The 17,484-nt window shown below is 44.5% G+C and overlaps 1 protein-coding gene and 1 pseudogene across 2 annotated transcripts in view; one reads left to right on the forward strand and one right to left on the reverse strand.

The window, feature by feature from the left end:
- MAPRE1 (microtubule associated protein RP/EB family member 1) overlaps positions 1–15,998 on the forward strand; it is a 35,573-nt gene extending 19,575 nt beyond the window's left edge. The window contains exons 4-7 of the mRNA XM_030914550.1: positions 1,956–2,163; positions 5,333–5,454; positions 11,896–12,048; positions 14,272–15,998. Of these exons, the coding sequence (XP_030770410.1) occupies positions 1,956–2,163; positions 5,333–5,454; positions 11,896–12,048; positions 14,272–14,328 (540 nt within the window). The 3' untranslated portion in view covers positions 14,329–15,998. The remainder of the gene's footprint in view (positions 1–1,955; positions 2,164–5,332; positions 5,455–11,895; positions 12,049–14,271) is intronic.
- On the reverse strand, positions 654–1,268 carry LOC115892753 (annotated as a pseudogene). Its single transcript, XR_004052639.1, has one exon. The product of XR_004052639.1 is annotated as a 60S ribosomal protein L17 pseudogene (transcript).
- Positions 15,999–17,484: the final 1,486 nt, after the last annotated feature.

Here is a 17,484-nt window from a genome sequence, read left to right on the forward strand (position 1 = left end):
CCTTATGTATATTTATTATTATTTTTTGTGGGTTTTTTTTTTTGGTGTTTTTGTTTTTTGAGATGAGATCTTGTTGTGTTGCCAGTGCTGGTCTAAATTCCTGGACTCAAGCAGTCCTCAAGATAGCTAGGATTGTAGGTACATAGCCCTGCACCCAGCAAGCATGTTTTAATAGGATTTGGAATTAACTTGGAAAACATGTCATTTTGTAAAAATTTATCCTGAGACTGATTCTGCATCTTGATCTATTTTCAGGTTAGAATTATTCTTTTTTCTTTTCTTTTCTTTTTTTGAGACAGTCTCACTCTGTTGCCCAGGCTGGAGTGCAGTGGCGCAATCTTAGCTCACTGCAGCCTCCACCTCCCGGGTTCAAGTGATTCTCGTGCCTCATCCTCTTGAGTAGCTGGGATTACAGGTGCCCACCATCACACTTGGCTAATTTTTGTATTTTTAGTAGAGACAGGGTTTCACCGTATTGGCCAGGCTGGTCTCGAACTCCTGACTTCAAGTGATCCACCCTCCTCGGCCTCCCGTAGTGTTGAGATTACAGGTGTGAGCCACCACGCCCGGCCCAGAATTTTCTTGAACACAGTTCATTGTAGATGCCTTTGGTTGATTTGTGCAATGGATTTTTCTTCCCTTTTTTTTTTTCCTTTTAATTACATTTATTTTAATGCTGAATTTACTCCCGTGCCGTAAGTTTTTGTTTTTTCAGTTTCTTCTGGGATATCTTTTTCTTCTGGGCAACCTCCTCTTCTGGTTTAGGAACAATCTGTTCCTTTTCAGTAAGGATCATCTCAGTGTGGCAGGGAGAGCTCATGTGTGGGTTAATCTGACCATGAGCTCTGTAGGTCTGTCGGCGCATCTTAGGTGCTTTGTTCACTTGGATATGCTCGATGACCAGAGAATCTACATCTAAACCCTTAAGTTCAGCATTACTCTCTGCGTTTTTAAGCATGTGCAGCAAAAATTCAGCACTCTTTTTGGGCCACCGACCTTGTGTCCAGCCCCACTGCTTGGCCTGGGCACACCTGCCAACTCCACCATTGTAACGTCGGAATGGTACGCACTGTTTCTGTAAAGTGACATCTTTCAGATACTTCGTGGCTTTTTGAATATGCATACCCTTGATGGCCTGGGCAGTTTCACGAGTGTTCTTAAAGTGAACACGAAGATTGGAACCTCTTGATTTGCGTGATTTGGTGGGGTTCTCCGGGTCAAGTGAATAGCGAACCATTTTCACAGATTACCTCAGGCCGCTTAGGGAAAGAGAGGTCTTCCCTTTTTTTTCAATGAGGTCTCTCTCTGTCTCTGTCACCCAGGCTGGAGTGCAGTGGAACAGTCTCGGCTCACTGCAGTCTCTGTCTCCTGGGCTCAAGCAGTCCAGTCTCAGCCTCCCAAGGAGCTGGGACCATAAGTGCATGCCACCACACCTGGCTCATTTTTTTGTATTTTTGGTAGAGTCGAGGTTGTCACCATGTTGCCCAGGCTGGTCTCAAACTCCTGGGCTTAAGCAATCTGCCTGCCTTGGCCTCCCAAAGTGCTGGGATTACAGACATGAGCCACCGTGCCTGGCCTATGCAGTGGATTTCATGCTTTGTGATAGGCACTGTGGCCATGCAAGTTATATGGCAGACCTACTCTTTATAGCATAATGACACTTGTATCACGTCTTAGGATGTGCTTGGATGTGTGTATGTGACTTATATGATACTTGTTCCTTTTTTGTTTCTGATTCCTTTTCATAAATTTGAGAGAGTGGGGAGGGGTGTAGGTACTCTTGAAGGCAAACTGCATGAAACTTGCTTTATAAATTTAGGGGCTTACTTAGCCCTAAGGTCTCTAAAATATTTTTTTCTCCTTTTGGCAGAGCTTTATAATAAATTGATGCATGGACTAGTTTGATGCTTGCCAAAGCCTCTTGTTTTGGGCTAAACAGTTGTTTTTCTCTGCAGATAATTCCTGTGGACAAATTAGTAAAAGGAAAGTTTCAGGACAATTTTGAATTCGTTCAGTGGTTCAAGAAGTTTTTTGATGCAAACTATGATGGAAAAGACTATGACCCTGTGGCTGCCAGACAAGGTCAAGAAACTGCAGTGGCTCCTTCCCTTGTTGCTCCAGCTCTGAATAAACCGAAGAAACCTCTCAGTTCTAGCAGTGCAGGTAAAAAAAAAAACAACCCCAAAATGTTTCCAAAAAATAGCGTTCTAGATATTCATTCAGCATTCAACTAGAATTTTTTCAGTAGCTGTAGGCTTAGGGATCTTAAGAAATATAATCCCAGGTATGTGGCCAGGGCATGGATTCTGGCATCAGGCAGATAACTGTGTTTGTCCTTAGGTATCTGTAGCCCTGTGTAAGCAACTTCAACTCTGCCGCACAGTTTCTTCCTCTATAAAATGGGAATTTTAATACTTGCCTCAGAGGTTTTTGAAACTTGAACAAGTTACTGTATGCAGTTTTGCCAAAGCTCTAGAAATCCATCAGGCCAGCTCATGTAAGAGAGCATTTGTTCATTCCAAAACAAGGGCATTTTCACAGAGCCCTAGGATAGGAAGTTATACCAGAGCTGAACTCCTTGAAGGAGCTGTGTAGGTCTCTCAGGGACTGCTCTTGGCTGTCTGTGTTATTCTGTCTGTAGACCAGCTTCCTATATATACTCATGGCTTCCCTACCTGCCCTAGAACTATAGCTGTTAGGTGACTGGCTTGCCATGGTGCTAGCAGAGTCTGAGGGGTAGGGAGAAGCTGATTTTACATACCTTCTCAGAAGGGTATGGGCTTGATAGCTTTCTCAGGATATGTTTACAGTAGTATAGAATGTGTATATTTTGGGGCAGGGTAGATAATTAAGGTTTCATAATACCTTGAGAGAGGCTGGTTCATCTGATAGAGAGGGTAGGCTGAGTGCTTTCTAAATAGCTTTATGGAGAGACAGTTCGCATGCCATATAATTATACTTTTATATTTAAAGTATAAAGTTAAACGGTTAAGAGTTGTGTAACGATCACCACAATCAATTTTAGAACATTTTCATCACTCCAAAAAGAAATCTTGTGCTGGGCGCAGTGGCTTATGCCTGTAATCCCAGTGCTTTGAGAGGCTGAGGCAGGCAGATCACTTGGGGTCAGGAGTTTCAAGACCAGTCTGGCCAACATGGTGAAAACCCGTTCTACTAAAATACAAAAATTAGCTGGGCATGGTGGCGCATGCCTGTAATCCCAGCTACTCAGGAGGCTGAGGCAGGAAAATCGCTTGAACCCCAGTGGTGGAGGTTGCAGTGAGCCAAGATCACACCACTACACTGCAGCCTGGGCCAGAGAGCGAGACTCTGTCTCAAGAAAAAAAAATTTAAAAAAAGGAACGTTGTGCGTAGTTAGTAGTTGTCACTTCCCACTTTCCCCAGCTTTTCGCCCTCCCTCCAGCCCTAAGCAACCACCTACTTGCTTTCTGTCTCTGGATTTGCAAATTCTGAACTTCTGCTATACATGGAATCATAGAGTATATGGTCTTTTGTGTATGGCTTCTTTTGCTCAGCCTGCTGTTTTCAAGGTTCATCCATGACCTAGCATGTATCAGTCCTTCATTCTTTTTTATTGTGGAATAATATTCCATTGCATGCCTGTACCTCATTTTATTCAGCAGTTCATGGTCATTTGCGTTGTTTCCCACTTTATGGCAAATGGGATTAATGCTGCTATGAACGTTCATGTGCAGCTTCTGTGTGGACATACGTTTTGATTTCTCTCAGTTACAGACTGAAAGGTATATACTCTGGGAGCAGAATTGCTGTGCCGTGTGTTAACTCTGTATTTAACCTTTTGCGGAACTACCTGTTTTCCAAAGTGGCTGAGCTGTTTCCATTCCCATCAGCAGTATATGAGGGTTTCCATTTCTCTAGATATTGAGCACTTTTTATTTTTTTTTATTTTTTTATTTTTTTATTTTTTTTTATTTTTTTTTTGAGACGGAGTCTCGCTCTGTCGCCCCGGCTGGAGTGCAGTGGCCGGTTCTCAGCTCACTGCAAGCTCCGCCTCCCGGGTTCACGCCATTCTCCTGCCTCAGCCTTCCGAGTAGCTGGGACTACAGGCGCCCGCCACCTCGCCCGGCTAGTTTTTTTGTATTTTTTAGTAGAGACGGGGTTTCACCGTGTTAGCCAGGATGGTCTCGATCTCCTGACCTCGTGATCCGCCCGTCTCGGCCTCCCAAAGTGCTGGGATTACAGGCTTGAGCCACCGCGCCCGGCCTGAGCACTTTTTATTCTTTAGCTGTTTAGAATGGGAAACTGCATAGATAACCCTGTGCATTTCATATTTCAGATGCTGCTACCAGTTGAGTGGAGACGTGCATTAAGCATTTAGTCTTTGGGATAAACGTGCTAGAGAGAGTCATCCAGAGGAAATGCCTGTTACTGTGGGTGAAAGGCCTTGTGATTATAGTTTGGGGTGTTAGGAAGATGAGATATTTCCAAACCTGGCATGTAATATGCAAACTTTACAAAATAATTGCTAAGTAAGTGAATCATCAATGGTATCTATACCTTGAGGATTAGCTCATTCTTGGTTATTTTTACTTGTAGATAGGTTGGCTGCTTTACTCCTTTTTTCTTGTCTTTGACTGCTTTTGGCTGTAAATACTGAGAGACGTCTGTAAATACTAGTCAGTGTGATGCTTTTCGCTCCTCACCTTCCTAAACTCCTTCTAAAAGGTAAGCAGAGAGAAAGATTTTAAAGCAATTCATGGGAAGAGCAGGCTCTCCTGCTCTTATGGATTCCCTCCCTCTTCCAGTCCAAGGAGTCGGAGGTGAGGAGTTAGGAGGGACCTAACTTTCCAGATGGGGAGCAGTGGGCACCTGGCAGCAGCCGGGACTGTGTGCTCATGCCTGGCGTGAAGTTTGCCTTTGCTCTACGAAGCTGGATTTGGTTTGTAGATGTGTTAACTAAATCTTAGCTGTTGTAACCAACATGAAACAACCTGTTTGTGGATTTGGTCAGAGCTGGGTTAAGGTGGATCATCTCTATGCACCAGAATGACTGTACCCCTTTCAGATGATAGTCCTGTTCACTGCAGTGGAGAAAAGACCTCACTGAAGGACTTATTCCCAGCATGAAACATCATGACTGAAATTGGTACTTAACTCTGCTGTCAGGATAGAAACCACTCAGGCAAATGTGGGAGTGTGGTCTTGCATGCTGGGGCTCTCTAGCATTGGTTTCCTTCACTGAACACCTGTGGAAGGCAGTTGGTCACAGCTTCTCCGTATTGTCTTGTGGATTTTTTGTTTGTTTGGTCTGAAATTACGCCTTTTCAAAAACCTGTGCTCTCTTTTTCAGCTCCCCAGAGGCCCATGTCAACACAGAGAACTGCTGCGGCTCCTAAGGCTGGCCCTGGTGTGGTGCGAAAGAACCCTGGTGTGGGCAACGGAGATGACGAGGCAGCTGAGTTGATGCAGCAGGTGGGCACCCCTGTGTTTAGCACGTGAGTCACCTCGGGGGATAGGATCCTTGCAGTGGCCGGGGTGCCTTGTCCGTGTTCTTAGATGAACAGCTGCCTTGTTTGCTTGCCAGAGCATGTGACACATGTGAGCCTCAGGTGCTGTGTGGGGAGCATGAGTGTGGAGGTGTAAGGGAGGGATCAGGCGTGCCTGGGCTCTCTTAGTGTGGCGGAAGCCTGTGCTCGGAAGCCAGTGCTTAGAATAGAATCCCATTGAATGTTTCTGGACTGCTGCCCCGGGACCTGGGATTTGGAGCATGAAAAATAAAGGAGGTCTCCTTTTTGAACAATTTAGTAAAGAGAATTCTGCAGTCTCTCTGCTGAGTCCTGGACTGGGGTCACTAGATTGGAATTGAGAGTGGAACTGGTATGAAATGCCTGTTGCTCTTCTAGTTCTATTCTTAGTAACTGGGTGATTTGAAATGTCTTCTTCAGGAGTAAATGTGCTTAAGCCACCTGTCAGAGGTCTCTGTGGATCAAAACAAGTTTTAGACTTTTAGACATTTTCCCACTAATCCTTGTAGTTGCTTTGTTTGCTTGCTTTCAGATGATTCTTTTTATTCTATTTTTAAAATTTTGTTTTATTAAAAAAGTTTTGTTTTAATAAAATAGAGATAGGGTCTCACTATGTTGCCAAGGCTGGTCTCTAACTCCTGAGCTCAAGTAATCCTCCTGCCTCAGCCTCCCAAAGTGCTGGAGTTACAGGTGTGAGTCACCACGCCTGGCTCCATTGAAAAAATCTGGAGTGCTCTGTGATTCCAGTGAGTTTGGGATTGAATCCTTTTACTTTTCTAAAAGCCAAGTCCTAAAACTTGAGGGAATTGATCTGTAATGCAGAACCTCTCATGACCCACACTTGAACTCCTAAGAGATCAGGACAGTGAGAACCTGCCCAAAGATCACGTTTCACTTTTTTCTTTTTTCTTTTCTTTTATTGAGACGGAGTCTAGCTGTGTTGCCAATGCTGGAGTGCAGTGGCGTGATCTCAGCTCACTGCAACCTCCGCCTCCCAGATTCAAGGGATTCTTCTGCCTCAGCCTCCCGAGTAGCTGGGACTACAGGCACGTGCCACCACGCCTGGCTAATTTTTTGTATTTTTAGTAGAGACAGCGTTTCACTCTTAGCCAGGATGGTCTTGATCTCCTGGCCTCGTGATCCGCCCACCTTGGCCTCCCAAAGTGCCAGGATTACAGGTGTGAGCCTGAGCCACAGTGCCTGGCTGTAGCTAACATTTTAAAAGTGCTTTCGTCATGCACAGTGTAAGCACTTAATTTCACTTTCGCAGCAACCCTGTGAGGTTTTACACATAAGGATAGTGAGGCTCGGAGAGGTTAAATAATTTGAGCTAGGATTTGAACCCAGGTATACCTGTCTCCAGAACCTAGATCAGTCAGTCCCTGCTGAAGAGAATTGAGGAAGAGGTTATTTATCAAAGGTAAATAGATGTTTCTCTTCCTTGCACCCACCTTTGGAAACTGTAAGTACTCACCAGATAATTACTCTGGGCAAATTGCTGGTAAGCATTGATGAGAATACCAAGGCATAGGAGATCTGACCTAGACCTAGACAGGTTTGATACAGTTGGAGAAGATGGACTTGGTGCCTGCCTGTGGTCAAGTCCCAGATGAGGGTTACGGAAGGCAAAAACCACAGCTCTTACGGGGGAGAGTGTGACTGGGGTCTGAGGAGGCTTTCTTCCCTGAGAAGGTGACCAGAATTAGCTGCTTTGGATGGTTGGGTGTTGTAGAACTTTAACAGTTGATGTTGGGAGGGGTTGTGGTCTTTTTTTTTTTTTTTTTTTTTTTTTTTTTTTTTGAGACGGAGTCTGGCTCTGTCGCCCAGGCTGGAGTGCAGTGGCCGGATGGATCTCAGCTCACTGCAAGCTCCGCCTCCCGGGTTTACGCCATTCTCCTGCCTCAGCCTCCCGAGTAGCTGGGACTACAGGCGCCCGCCACCTCACCCGGCTAGCTTTTTGTATTTTTTAGTAGAGACGGGGTTTCACCATATTAGCCAGGATGGTCTCGATCTCCTGACCTCGTGATCCGCCCATCTCGGCCTCCCAAAGTGCTGGGATTACAGGCTTGAGCTACCGCACCCGGCCGGGTTGTGCTCTTGAATTGACTTGTAACTCTGTTGTATGTCCGTCGGTGCTGGGGAACGTTGAGAGGCTAAGGTTGCAGAGGCTGAAGGTCACTAACCAGGTGCTTTGTTGATCCTGGAAGGCTGGGATCAAATGCTCATACCCAGGTGGTTCAACCCTGACATAGAAGTACTGTGTTTGGCCTGCACAGAGTTTTATTTATTTATTTATTTATTTATTTATTTATTTATTTTTTAAATATAAAGGATTTGTCTCCAGGTTGTCAAAGTCCTTCCCATACCTGTTACCAACCCTCTTTGCTCATTGACATTATCAGGCCCCCCTGAAAGTGTTTGCATTTGTAGCCCTTTGTAAATATGAAAAATGGAGCCACATGGGTTTATCAGGCTATGGGAAAAACAGTGTGTCTGCACAGACTACCTTGTGGTATTTGTATCCTTGGGAGATCTGCAAAGATTCTACATTCTTAAGTCGTCCTGGAGAAATTTAATTGATTTTAGTCCAAAGCAGTGCTGTCCAATGAAAAAGTAAAAGGTGAGTCAGAAGTGTGAGCTACCTGATTTACATTGTCTAGTAGCTACACTAAAATGAATATAAAAGAAACAGGTAAAATTAATTTTATCAATACATCATATATGTAAAAAATAATACTCCAGCATATAATCAAATATAAATGATTATCAATGAGCTGTTGTACATTTGAAGACTCTGCTACATCTTTGAAATCAGGTGTATGTGTGATACTTGTAGCTCATCTCAGTGGCACTGGCTAAGTTTAGGTGTTTATATAGACACATGTGGTTGATGGCTACTGTGGCCAGTGCAGGCCTGAAACACGGACTTGGGCTTCTTAGGTTATAACTGTTGCTTTACCTCAAGATAAGGTTCTAAGAGTGACCTTAATTAATAGCCACAGATTTTTTTTTTTTTTTTTTTTTGTCTTTTGGAGATGGAGTCTTGCTCTGTCACACAGACTGGAGTGCAGTGGTGCGAGCTCGGCTCACTGCAAACTCTGCCTCTCAGGTTCAAGCGATACTCCTGTCCCAGCCTCCCAAGTAGCTAGGATTACAGGTACTTGCCTCCACGCCCAGCTAATTTTTGTATTCTTTTTATTTTTTTTATTTTTTTGTTGAGACGGAGTCTTGCTCTGTCGCCCGGGCTGGAGTGCAGTGGCCGGATCTCAGCTCACTGCAAGCTCCGCCTCCCAGGTTTACGCCATTCTCCTGCCTCAGCCTCCGGAGTAGCTGGGACTACAGGCGCCCGCCACCTCGCCCGGCTAGATTTTTGTATTTTTTTTAGTAGAGACGGGGTTTCACTGTGTTAGTCAGGATGGTCTCGATCTCCTGACCTCGTGATCCGCCCGTCTCGGCCTCCCAAAGTGCTGGGATTACAGGCTTGAGCCACCGCGCCCGGCTTTTGTATTCTTAATAGAGACAGGGTTTCACCATGTTGGCCAGGCCGGTCTCGAACTCCTGACCTCAGATGATACGCCCTTGTTGGCCTCCCAAGGTGCTGGGATTACAGGTGTGAGCCACTGCACCTGGCCAAGCCACAGATTTTTAATAACCTTATGAATACAAACTTAAAAGGAGTGTCACGTGAAAGCCAGTGTCTTAGTATGTATTTTTTAGTGATTTAGTGTTTATTATGTATGTGTAGGTATGAGCAATATCATGGACAAATGCTACTTTGGCCTTTATAGGTGGGACCCAGAAGGCTGGGTATCTGGTTTGGGCTTGATAATTTGTTGGACAGAGAAGGTTTTAAAGGGTTTGAGAGGGTAGCACTAGTGAAACATTGGTGTATAGGTGGATACCAAGCTAGCATTCCTTTTTTTTTTTTTTGTGGCGTGATCTCGGCTCACTGCAACCTCCGCCTCCCAGGTTCAGGTGATTCCCCTGCCTCAACCTCCTGAGTAGCTGGGACTACAGGTGCGTGCCACCACGTCCAGCTAATTTTTGTATTTTTATAGAGATGGGGATTCACCATGTTGGCCAGGATGGTCTCGATCTCTTGACCTCACGATCCGCCTGCCTTGGCCTCCCAAAGTGCTGAGATTACAGGCGTGAGCCACTGTGCTTGGCCAGCATTCCTTTTCATAAGCTCTTTTGACTTCCTTTCCTCCTTGGTCGTTAATGCTACCAGGCATGTGATTGGAAGACCCCTTCTCTGCCTTTTGGATTGTGGAGCTGTAGCTCTGAGTCTGCTTCCTGCTGGGGCTGATCAACTGCTCTTTGGGGCTGTTGGTTTCAGGAAAGGCAGCAAACTGCAGCAAAAGCAGATGCGGGGACAGTGAGGGAAAATGGATGATTTAGCTTTGCTGGCCACCAGGCAGTAGCTGTACTTTATGTATATATGTATGTGTGAATGAATGAGTGAATGAATGAATGAGACAGGGTCTTGCTGTGTCTCCCAGACTAGAATGTAATGGTGCATTTATAGCTCACTGCAGCCTTGAACTCCTGGGCTCAAATGATTTTCCTGCCTCAACCTCTTAAGTAGCTGGTACTATTGGCATACACCACCCTACCTGGCTAATTTTTTAGATATTTTTTTGTAGAGACAGGTTTTGCCGTGTTGCCCAGGCTGGTCTCGAGTTCCTGGCCTCAAGCGATCCTCTCACCTTGACCTCCTAAAGCTTTGAGATTACAGATGTGAGCCATTGCACCTGGCCCCTCTAGTACTTTATTGAAACTTTCAATTATTTTTGATTTCTGTGGCTGGTAAAGGAATGGTGAAAGGCTGTCTAGAACTGTGATTCTGGTTTGGTCTGACAAGACTTTGATGATGAACTTTGAAGTTCGCTTTGGTAAAATTGTCCTGGTGGTGTTGCCTGCTCCTCATCTCTGGATGCCTTTTGACTGTAGGTTATAAAGAGGGTCCTGTCTTCCTGGGATGAGACTTGATCTCCTCTGTTGTGTTTGGTGTCTTTATCAGGCTGTGGGGAAGCTAGATAAGCTGTTTATTTCTGTTTTTAAATTTTTATTATTTATTTTTTAAAAAGATGGAGTCTTGCTATGTTGTCACAACTGGCTTTTAACTCCTGGGCTCAAGCAATCCTCTCGACTCGGCCTCCAGAGTAGCTGATACTAGGTGTGCACCATTCCCACCTGACATGCTTCTATTTTTGTGGCTGTAAGTTTGGAAGGCTGGACTAGATGACTTCTCTGGTCCCTTCTGGCTTATAGAATTCCCTTCTGCCGAGGTTGTTCTCAGTAGCTGTACCTTTGATTTCATTGCTTTACTTTCCATGCTGCTCTGTGGCCATGACCTGTAAATACAGGTTTTTATGAGGGTTTTACGCTGCAGGATATGCCAAGCAACTTGCATTCATTGAGAGTTAAATGGAATTCATTTGTCATAGATGTGAATACAGTACACTGGAATGAAGATGCACCATGGTTAAAGTACACACAGGACTGTGAGTGTTATAACTTTTATTAGTCTTGACTATGTAGAATCCTGGCCTAAAGACTGAGACTGATTTTTTTTTTTTTTTTTTTTTTTTTTTTTTTTTTTTTTGAGACGGAGTCTCGCTGTGTCCCCCAGGCTGGAGTGCAGTGGCTGGATCTCGGCTCACTGCAAGCTCCGCCTCCCGGGTTTACGCCATTCTCCTGCCTCAGCCTCCCGAGTAGCTGGGACTACAGGCGCCCGCCACCTCGCCTGGCTAGTTTTTTGTATTTTTAGTAGAGACGGGGTTTCACCGTGTTAGCCAGGATGGTCTCGATCTCCTGACCTCGTGATCCGCCCGTCTCGGCCTCCCAAAGTGCTGGGATTACAGGCTTGAGCCACCGTGCCCAGCCACTTCATAGCTCTTAATGGGAATCAGAGACTCTCAGTGGGGCTAATGGAGTGTCAGAGCACTTTCCATTGGGCTTCCAAAGAGTTCCATTGAGCCCTTTCCAGGGTCCTTTCTATTGACCCCCTTGTGCAGTTGGACCTAGACTCGATTGTCCAGTCCTTTCGTAAGGACTCAGTTTATGATTGTCAGCTACCTTGCCAGGCTGTAATTGTCTCAGACTTCCCTAGTTTTTTCTCCTTAATCCTTTTTTAGTCCCTGAGAAGCTTCTGCATGTTTCAAGGTGTAGTCTGCCCTTTCTGGGAGCTGTTATTGTCAAGGTTGTCATAAACAAATCCATGTTGTTTATCTGAGGCTGAAGAAAATTGACATTAAACTGATGTGGTTTTTGTCAATGTTGGGGTTTGATCAAAGACCACATCTCCTTTTGGGTTAGAAGTCTGCCTGACATTTTATTGCCATACTAATGCCAGGCATCTCACCCTTTTTAATGTCTTGTGCAGGTCAACGTATTGAAACTTACTGTTGAAGACTTGGAGAAAGAGAGGGATTTCTACTTCGGAAAGCTACGGAACATTGAATTGATTTGCCAGGAGAACGAGGGGGAAAACGACCCTGTATTGCAGAGGATTGTAGACATTCTGTATGCCACAGATGTATGTGTTGACATGAGGATATTTTCTTTCCATTTTACATAGTTGGGTTGGTGAACTCGATGCTGACGCTTGTCGCATTCCAGTGTTGCAGTCATCAAAAGACTTCATCTTTGATCCCTCAAAGTCAGCCAGAGGGCACCTCTACCCAGCTTTAGCTTCTGCCTGAGGTGTATGAGCTTTTGAAGAAGGAATAGGGCAAGGAGGTGGCTGGCTTGTCCAGCCTCTGTAGTATGTGGCCACTGATAGGTGATGAGTGCCACAAACTGCTCTTAGCCAGAAGCAACCCCTGTCCCCACCCCACCCCACCTCATATTGCTTAGATCCCTCAGCTTCAGGTGCTGCCTCCATTTTATTAGCGCCTGGGGCATGCCCGGAGAAGCAGGCACATGCTCCCTTTTTCACAGCGTGCCCTCATATCACATGTCTGGGCATGCCTTTCTCCTCCCTCCTAGGAATTTGCCTGGTTCCCACTCAAAGTACTCTATGATCAAGTTTCTTTGGATCCATGTTTATTGCCCAGTCACATCTGTTGATATTAATCACGACATGTTAGTTGATCAGGGTAGACTCTTTTTTTTTTTTCTAGATTTAGGATTTGTTATCTGGCTGTGTCCACCGTTTAGTGGTCATGTTTGTAATTCTGTGTGCCTGGCAAGGTCTGTAGGATCAAACTACAAACTATTGGTAGTATGTGTAGCACTATGCAAATACAAGGTAGTAATAATGCTGTTACTATCACTGTCCTTGAGACGCAGCTTGTGAAATTTCAGGGGATTAAGCCAGATGACTGAAAAGTTGATAATCTGTTGACTAAATCTTTAATTTAGAGCTTGCTGTGTGCTATGTAATGAAAAAAAGGCAATGGAGATATAGGGGTCCTTGGTTTAGTCTGAGTATTATTTTAGTGGAGCCACATCTTAAGTAAGTTCAGCTATAGAGATTTAGTTAATAGAAATAAGGTGGTGGTTGAAAGAGAAGTCTGATTTTACAGCAGAATAGTATAGTAATTTCCTGCTCTGAGTCCATGCCAGAATGCCCTGGAGTGAGAATGAGGTGGGAGTCATGAATCTCCTCTTTCCTTGTGCACTCAGTTTTTCTGCCACTGATGTTGAGTCAGTCTTGCTGTTGTGAATATTTTGGGTAAAGCATGACTCCTAAGTACAACAAAAAGAAGGCATAAAAGGAAAGCTGGCTATATAGACAGTGTATTGAGAGAAGATTGTTAGAGTACTGAACTTTACAGGGGACTTCAGGGATATTTGAGGGTAAATTCTTTTTTTTTTTAAGAAATGGGGTCTCACTTTATTGCCCAGGCTGGAATGCCTGGTGGTGCGATCATGGCTCAGTACAGCTTTGACCTCCTGGGTCAAGCAGTCCTTCTGCCTCGGCCACCTGAGTAGCTGGGACTACAGGCATGTCCCACCAGGCCTGGCTAGTTTTTTTTGTTTGTTTGTTTTGTTTTGTTTTTTTGAGACCTTGTCTCACTGTGTTACCCCAGGCTGGTCTTGAACTCCTGGGCTCAAGCCTTGGCCTTCCAAAGTGCTGGGATTACAGGCATGAGCCATCACACCTGGCCTTCTTTTTTAAAAAACAGTTTTATTTTTTTTTGAGACGGAGTCTTGTCCTGTTGCCCAGGCTGGAGTGCAGTGATGCGATCTCGGCTCCCTGCAAGCCGTGCCTCCCAGGTTCACGTCATTCTCCTATCTCCTCCTGTCTCAGCCTCCGGAGTAGCTGGGACTACAGGTGCCGGCCACCACGCCCGGCTAATTTTTTGTATTTTTAGTAGAGATGGGGTTTCACTGTGTTAGCCAGGATGGTCTCGATCTCCTGACCTCGTGATCTGCCCGCCTCAGCCTCCCAAAGTGCTGGGATTACAGGCGTGAGCCACCGTGCCCGACAAAAAACAGTTTTATTGAAGTATAACTGACATAATAAATTGCCCATATTTAAAATGTACCTTTGATGATGTGGATGAAATTACCACCATAATGAAGACAATGTACATATCCATCACTTTCAAAAGTTTGAGGGTAGATTTGATGGTGCTCAGTTTTTGTCTTTGGTGAGATGCAATTCTACTACTCAAGAAATAAAACAGCAGTCACCTGCCTGTGTAGAGCCAGGAAGAACCATTGTCTTTGAGAGGCTTTAAGTATGAGGAAAGTGAACTCACAGTAGAAATGAATCTTTCAGTTGCTTTCCCCTCTCATTTTCCTATTTCAGGAAGGCTTTGTGATACCTGATGAAGGGGGCCCACAGGAGGAGCAAGAAGAGTATTAACAGCCTGGACCAGCAGAGGAACATCAGAATTCTTTACTCCAAATCATGTGCTTAACTGTAAAATACTCCCTTTTGTTATCCTTAGAGGACTCACTGGTTTCTTTTCATAAGCAAAAAGTACCTCTTCTTAAAGTGCACTTTGCAGACGTTTCACTCCTTTTCCAATAAGTTTGAGTTAGGAGCTTTTACCTTGTAGCAGAGCAGTATTAACATCTGGTTGGTTCACCTGGGAAACAAAGAGGCTGACCATGGGGCTGACTGTGTGGATGCGTGTCACACTGAGTGCGGGAGAAGGTGTTGTGTAATATGCTGAGGCGGCGACCTCAGTGGAGAAATGGAAAGACTGAATTGAATTTTAAGCTAATGTGAAATCAGAGAATGTTGTAATAAATAAATGCCTTAAGAGTATTTAAAATATGCTTCCATATTTCAAAATATAAAATGTAACACGACAGGAGATTTTGCATTTGACATTGTGTCTGGGAAGGAAGGGCCAGGCCTTGGAACCTTTGGAACCTGCTGTCACAGGTTTTACAGGGCTGCTTGAATCCTCATAGGCCTAGGCTTTGGTCTAAAAGGAACATTTAAAAAGTTGCCCTGTAAAGTTATTTGATGTCATTGACCAATTGCATCCCTGCTAAAAAGCAAGAGGCATCGTTGCCTGGATAATAGAGGATGTGTTTCAACCCTGAGATGTTCAAGTTGAAGAGCTCGGTTTTCATTGAGAGTTTCTCTTATTTTTCCAGTTATCCCCGAAATTTCTATATATTATGTTTTTGGGGAAGTGAGGTGTGCCCAGTTTTTTAACCTAACAACTGCTTTTGGGGACGTACCCACATCTCTGGGATTTGAATGGGGACTGTATCCCATTTTACTGTCTTTTAGGTTTACATTGACCACATTTCTCTTCTCTGCTCCCCGTGTCCACTGGGGACTCCTCTTTGGCTCCTTAAAGTTTGCTGCTTAGAGTTGGAAGTGCAGCAGGCAGGTGATCATGCTGCAAGTTCTTTCTGGACCTCTGGCAAAGGAGTGGTCAGTGAAGGCCATCTCGTTACCTTGGGATCTGCCAGGCTGGGGTGTTTTCGGTATCTGCTGTCCACAGCTCTCCACTGTAATCCGAATACTTTGCCAGTGCACTAATCTCTTTGGAGATAAAATTCATTAGTGTGTTACTAAATGTTAATTTTCTTTTGCAGAAAGTACAGTACCGTGTCTGAATTAATGATTAATATTTAAAATATTTCATTCCTTAACTCTCCCTCATTTGCCCACAGCCTATTCAGTTCCTTTGTTTGGCAGGATTCTGCAAAATGTGTCTCACCCACTACTGAGATTGTTCAGCCCCTGATGTATTTGTATTGATTTGTTTCTGGTGGTAGCTTGTCCTGAAATGTGTGTAGAAAGCAAGTATGTTCTGATAAAATTGTTGTGTAGTGCATGCTGTGTGGAGTTCAGAGGAAACCCAGATTCAGTGATTAACAATGCCAAAAAATGCGAGTAACTAGCCATGGTTCAGATGGCAGTGGTGCTGTTTCTCTTTTGTGGCCTTTTAGACTTTTGTTGCCCTAAAATTCCATTTTATTGGGAACCCATTTTCCACCTGGTCTTTCTTGACAGGGTTTTTTTCTACTTTAAACAGTTTCTAAATAAAATTCTGTATTTCAAGAGTATCATGTCTTCTGAAATTTGTCTTGCCCTGGGTATATGTTGTTAGGTTCAAGTCATGAGAAACTAGTGCTTCTTTCTTCAGTGAGGACTGATCTTTTCACATCCTTTACTGATTTTTCAGATGTGCTTATTTCTTCTTATTTTTTTTTTTTTGGAGATGGAGTCTTGCTCTGTCACCCAGGCTGGAGTGCAGTGGCATGATCTCGGCTCATTGCAGCCTCCGCCTCCTGGGTTCAAACAGTTCTCTGCCTCAGCCTCCCAAGTAGCTGGGATTATAGGCACCTGCCACCATGCCCAGCTAATTTTTTTGTATTTTTAGTAGAGACGGGGTTTCACCATCTTGGCCAGGCTGGTCTTGAACTCCTGACCTCGTGATCCACCCACTTTGGCCTCCCAAAGTGCTGGGATTACAGGCGTAAGCCACTATGCTTGGCCAGATGTGCTTATTTCTAAGCTGACTTATTTTCTCTTCATTTACATTATGTTGCACAGCCTCCTGCTTTTTAAATTCTCATTGCTATAAGAGGTTTTTCTTCTCGGAAGTCCAAGGCCTGGCCTATCTGCTGTGAAGCCTTTTCAGGGCATTTCCTCCTGAGAAATATAGCAGGACAGTGCTTGGCAGATGACCGTGGGGTGATTTTTTGTGTGTGCTTTTTCTAAAGGTGTGGTTCTTTCTTCCTTTCTTTTTTGAGACAGGGTCTCCCTCTGTTGCCCAGTCTGGAGTACAGTGGCGTGATCCTGGCTCACTGCAGCCTTGACCTCTTGGGTTCAAGCAATTCTCCCACCTCAGCCTTGTGAGTAGTGGGGACCACGGGCGCGCACCACCGTGCCCAACTAAACTTTGTGTTTTTTGTAGAGATGGGGTCCCCTTATGTTGCCCAAGCTGGTCTTGAACTCCTGGGCTCAAGTGATCCTCCCACTTTGGCCTCCTAAAGTGCTGGGATTACAGGTGTGAGCCATTGCACCCAGCCCTGAAATTATGTTTCAAAGGCAGTTAACATGATCTCAATCTATAAAATAATCTAAAATTGTCACTATTTTTTTCTCCCTTATAAAATTCTGTGCCATTAGAAATGAGTTCAAAAGGAGACTTGCTGCCATTTTCAGTCAAAGTTAAATGGGCAGAGGTAGTGTGTTGTAGGATAAGTAGAGTCATGGTTATGGATGCTCTATAAATCTAACCTGCTGATCTTGATAAGGGCTGCACCCATAGTTAATGGTATGATACCTGCCTTAAAGTGTTAAGTACCTTCAGAAGGAATTTGACACCATATGTATTGGTCATCTACAAGAAGGTACCTTCCAGGAGTGCAAGGAGTTTGTGAAGATACTGTTGGCTACTGCCAACTGAGAAGTTACCTTGGTAAGGAGAGAAGCCGATACTGTGGGTGTCTGACCAAGTGCATTGACCTGGCTCTTGAATTTGAAGCACATACAGTCTTTGCTGCTTGGTTTGCTTGGCAGGTTCTGTGTTTCATGAAGGATAGG

The sequence above is a fragment of the Rhinopithecus roxellana genome, chromosome 13, assembly GCF_007565055.1.
Source record: "Rhinopithecus roxellana isolate Shanxi Qingling chromosome 13, ASM756505v1, whole genome shotgun sequence".
Classification (NCBI taxonomy): domain Eukaryota; kingdom Metazoa; phylum Chordata; class Mammalia; order Primates; family Cercopithecidae; genus Rhinopithecus; species Rhinopithecus roxellana.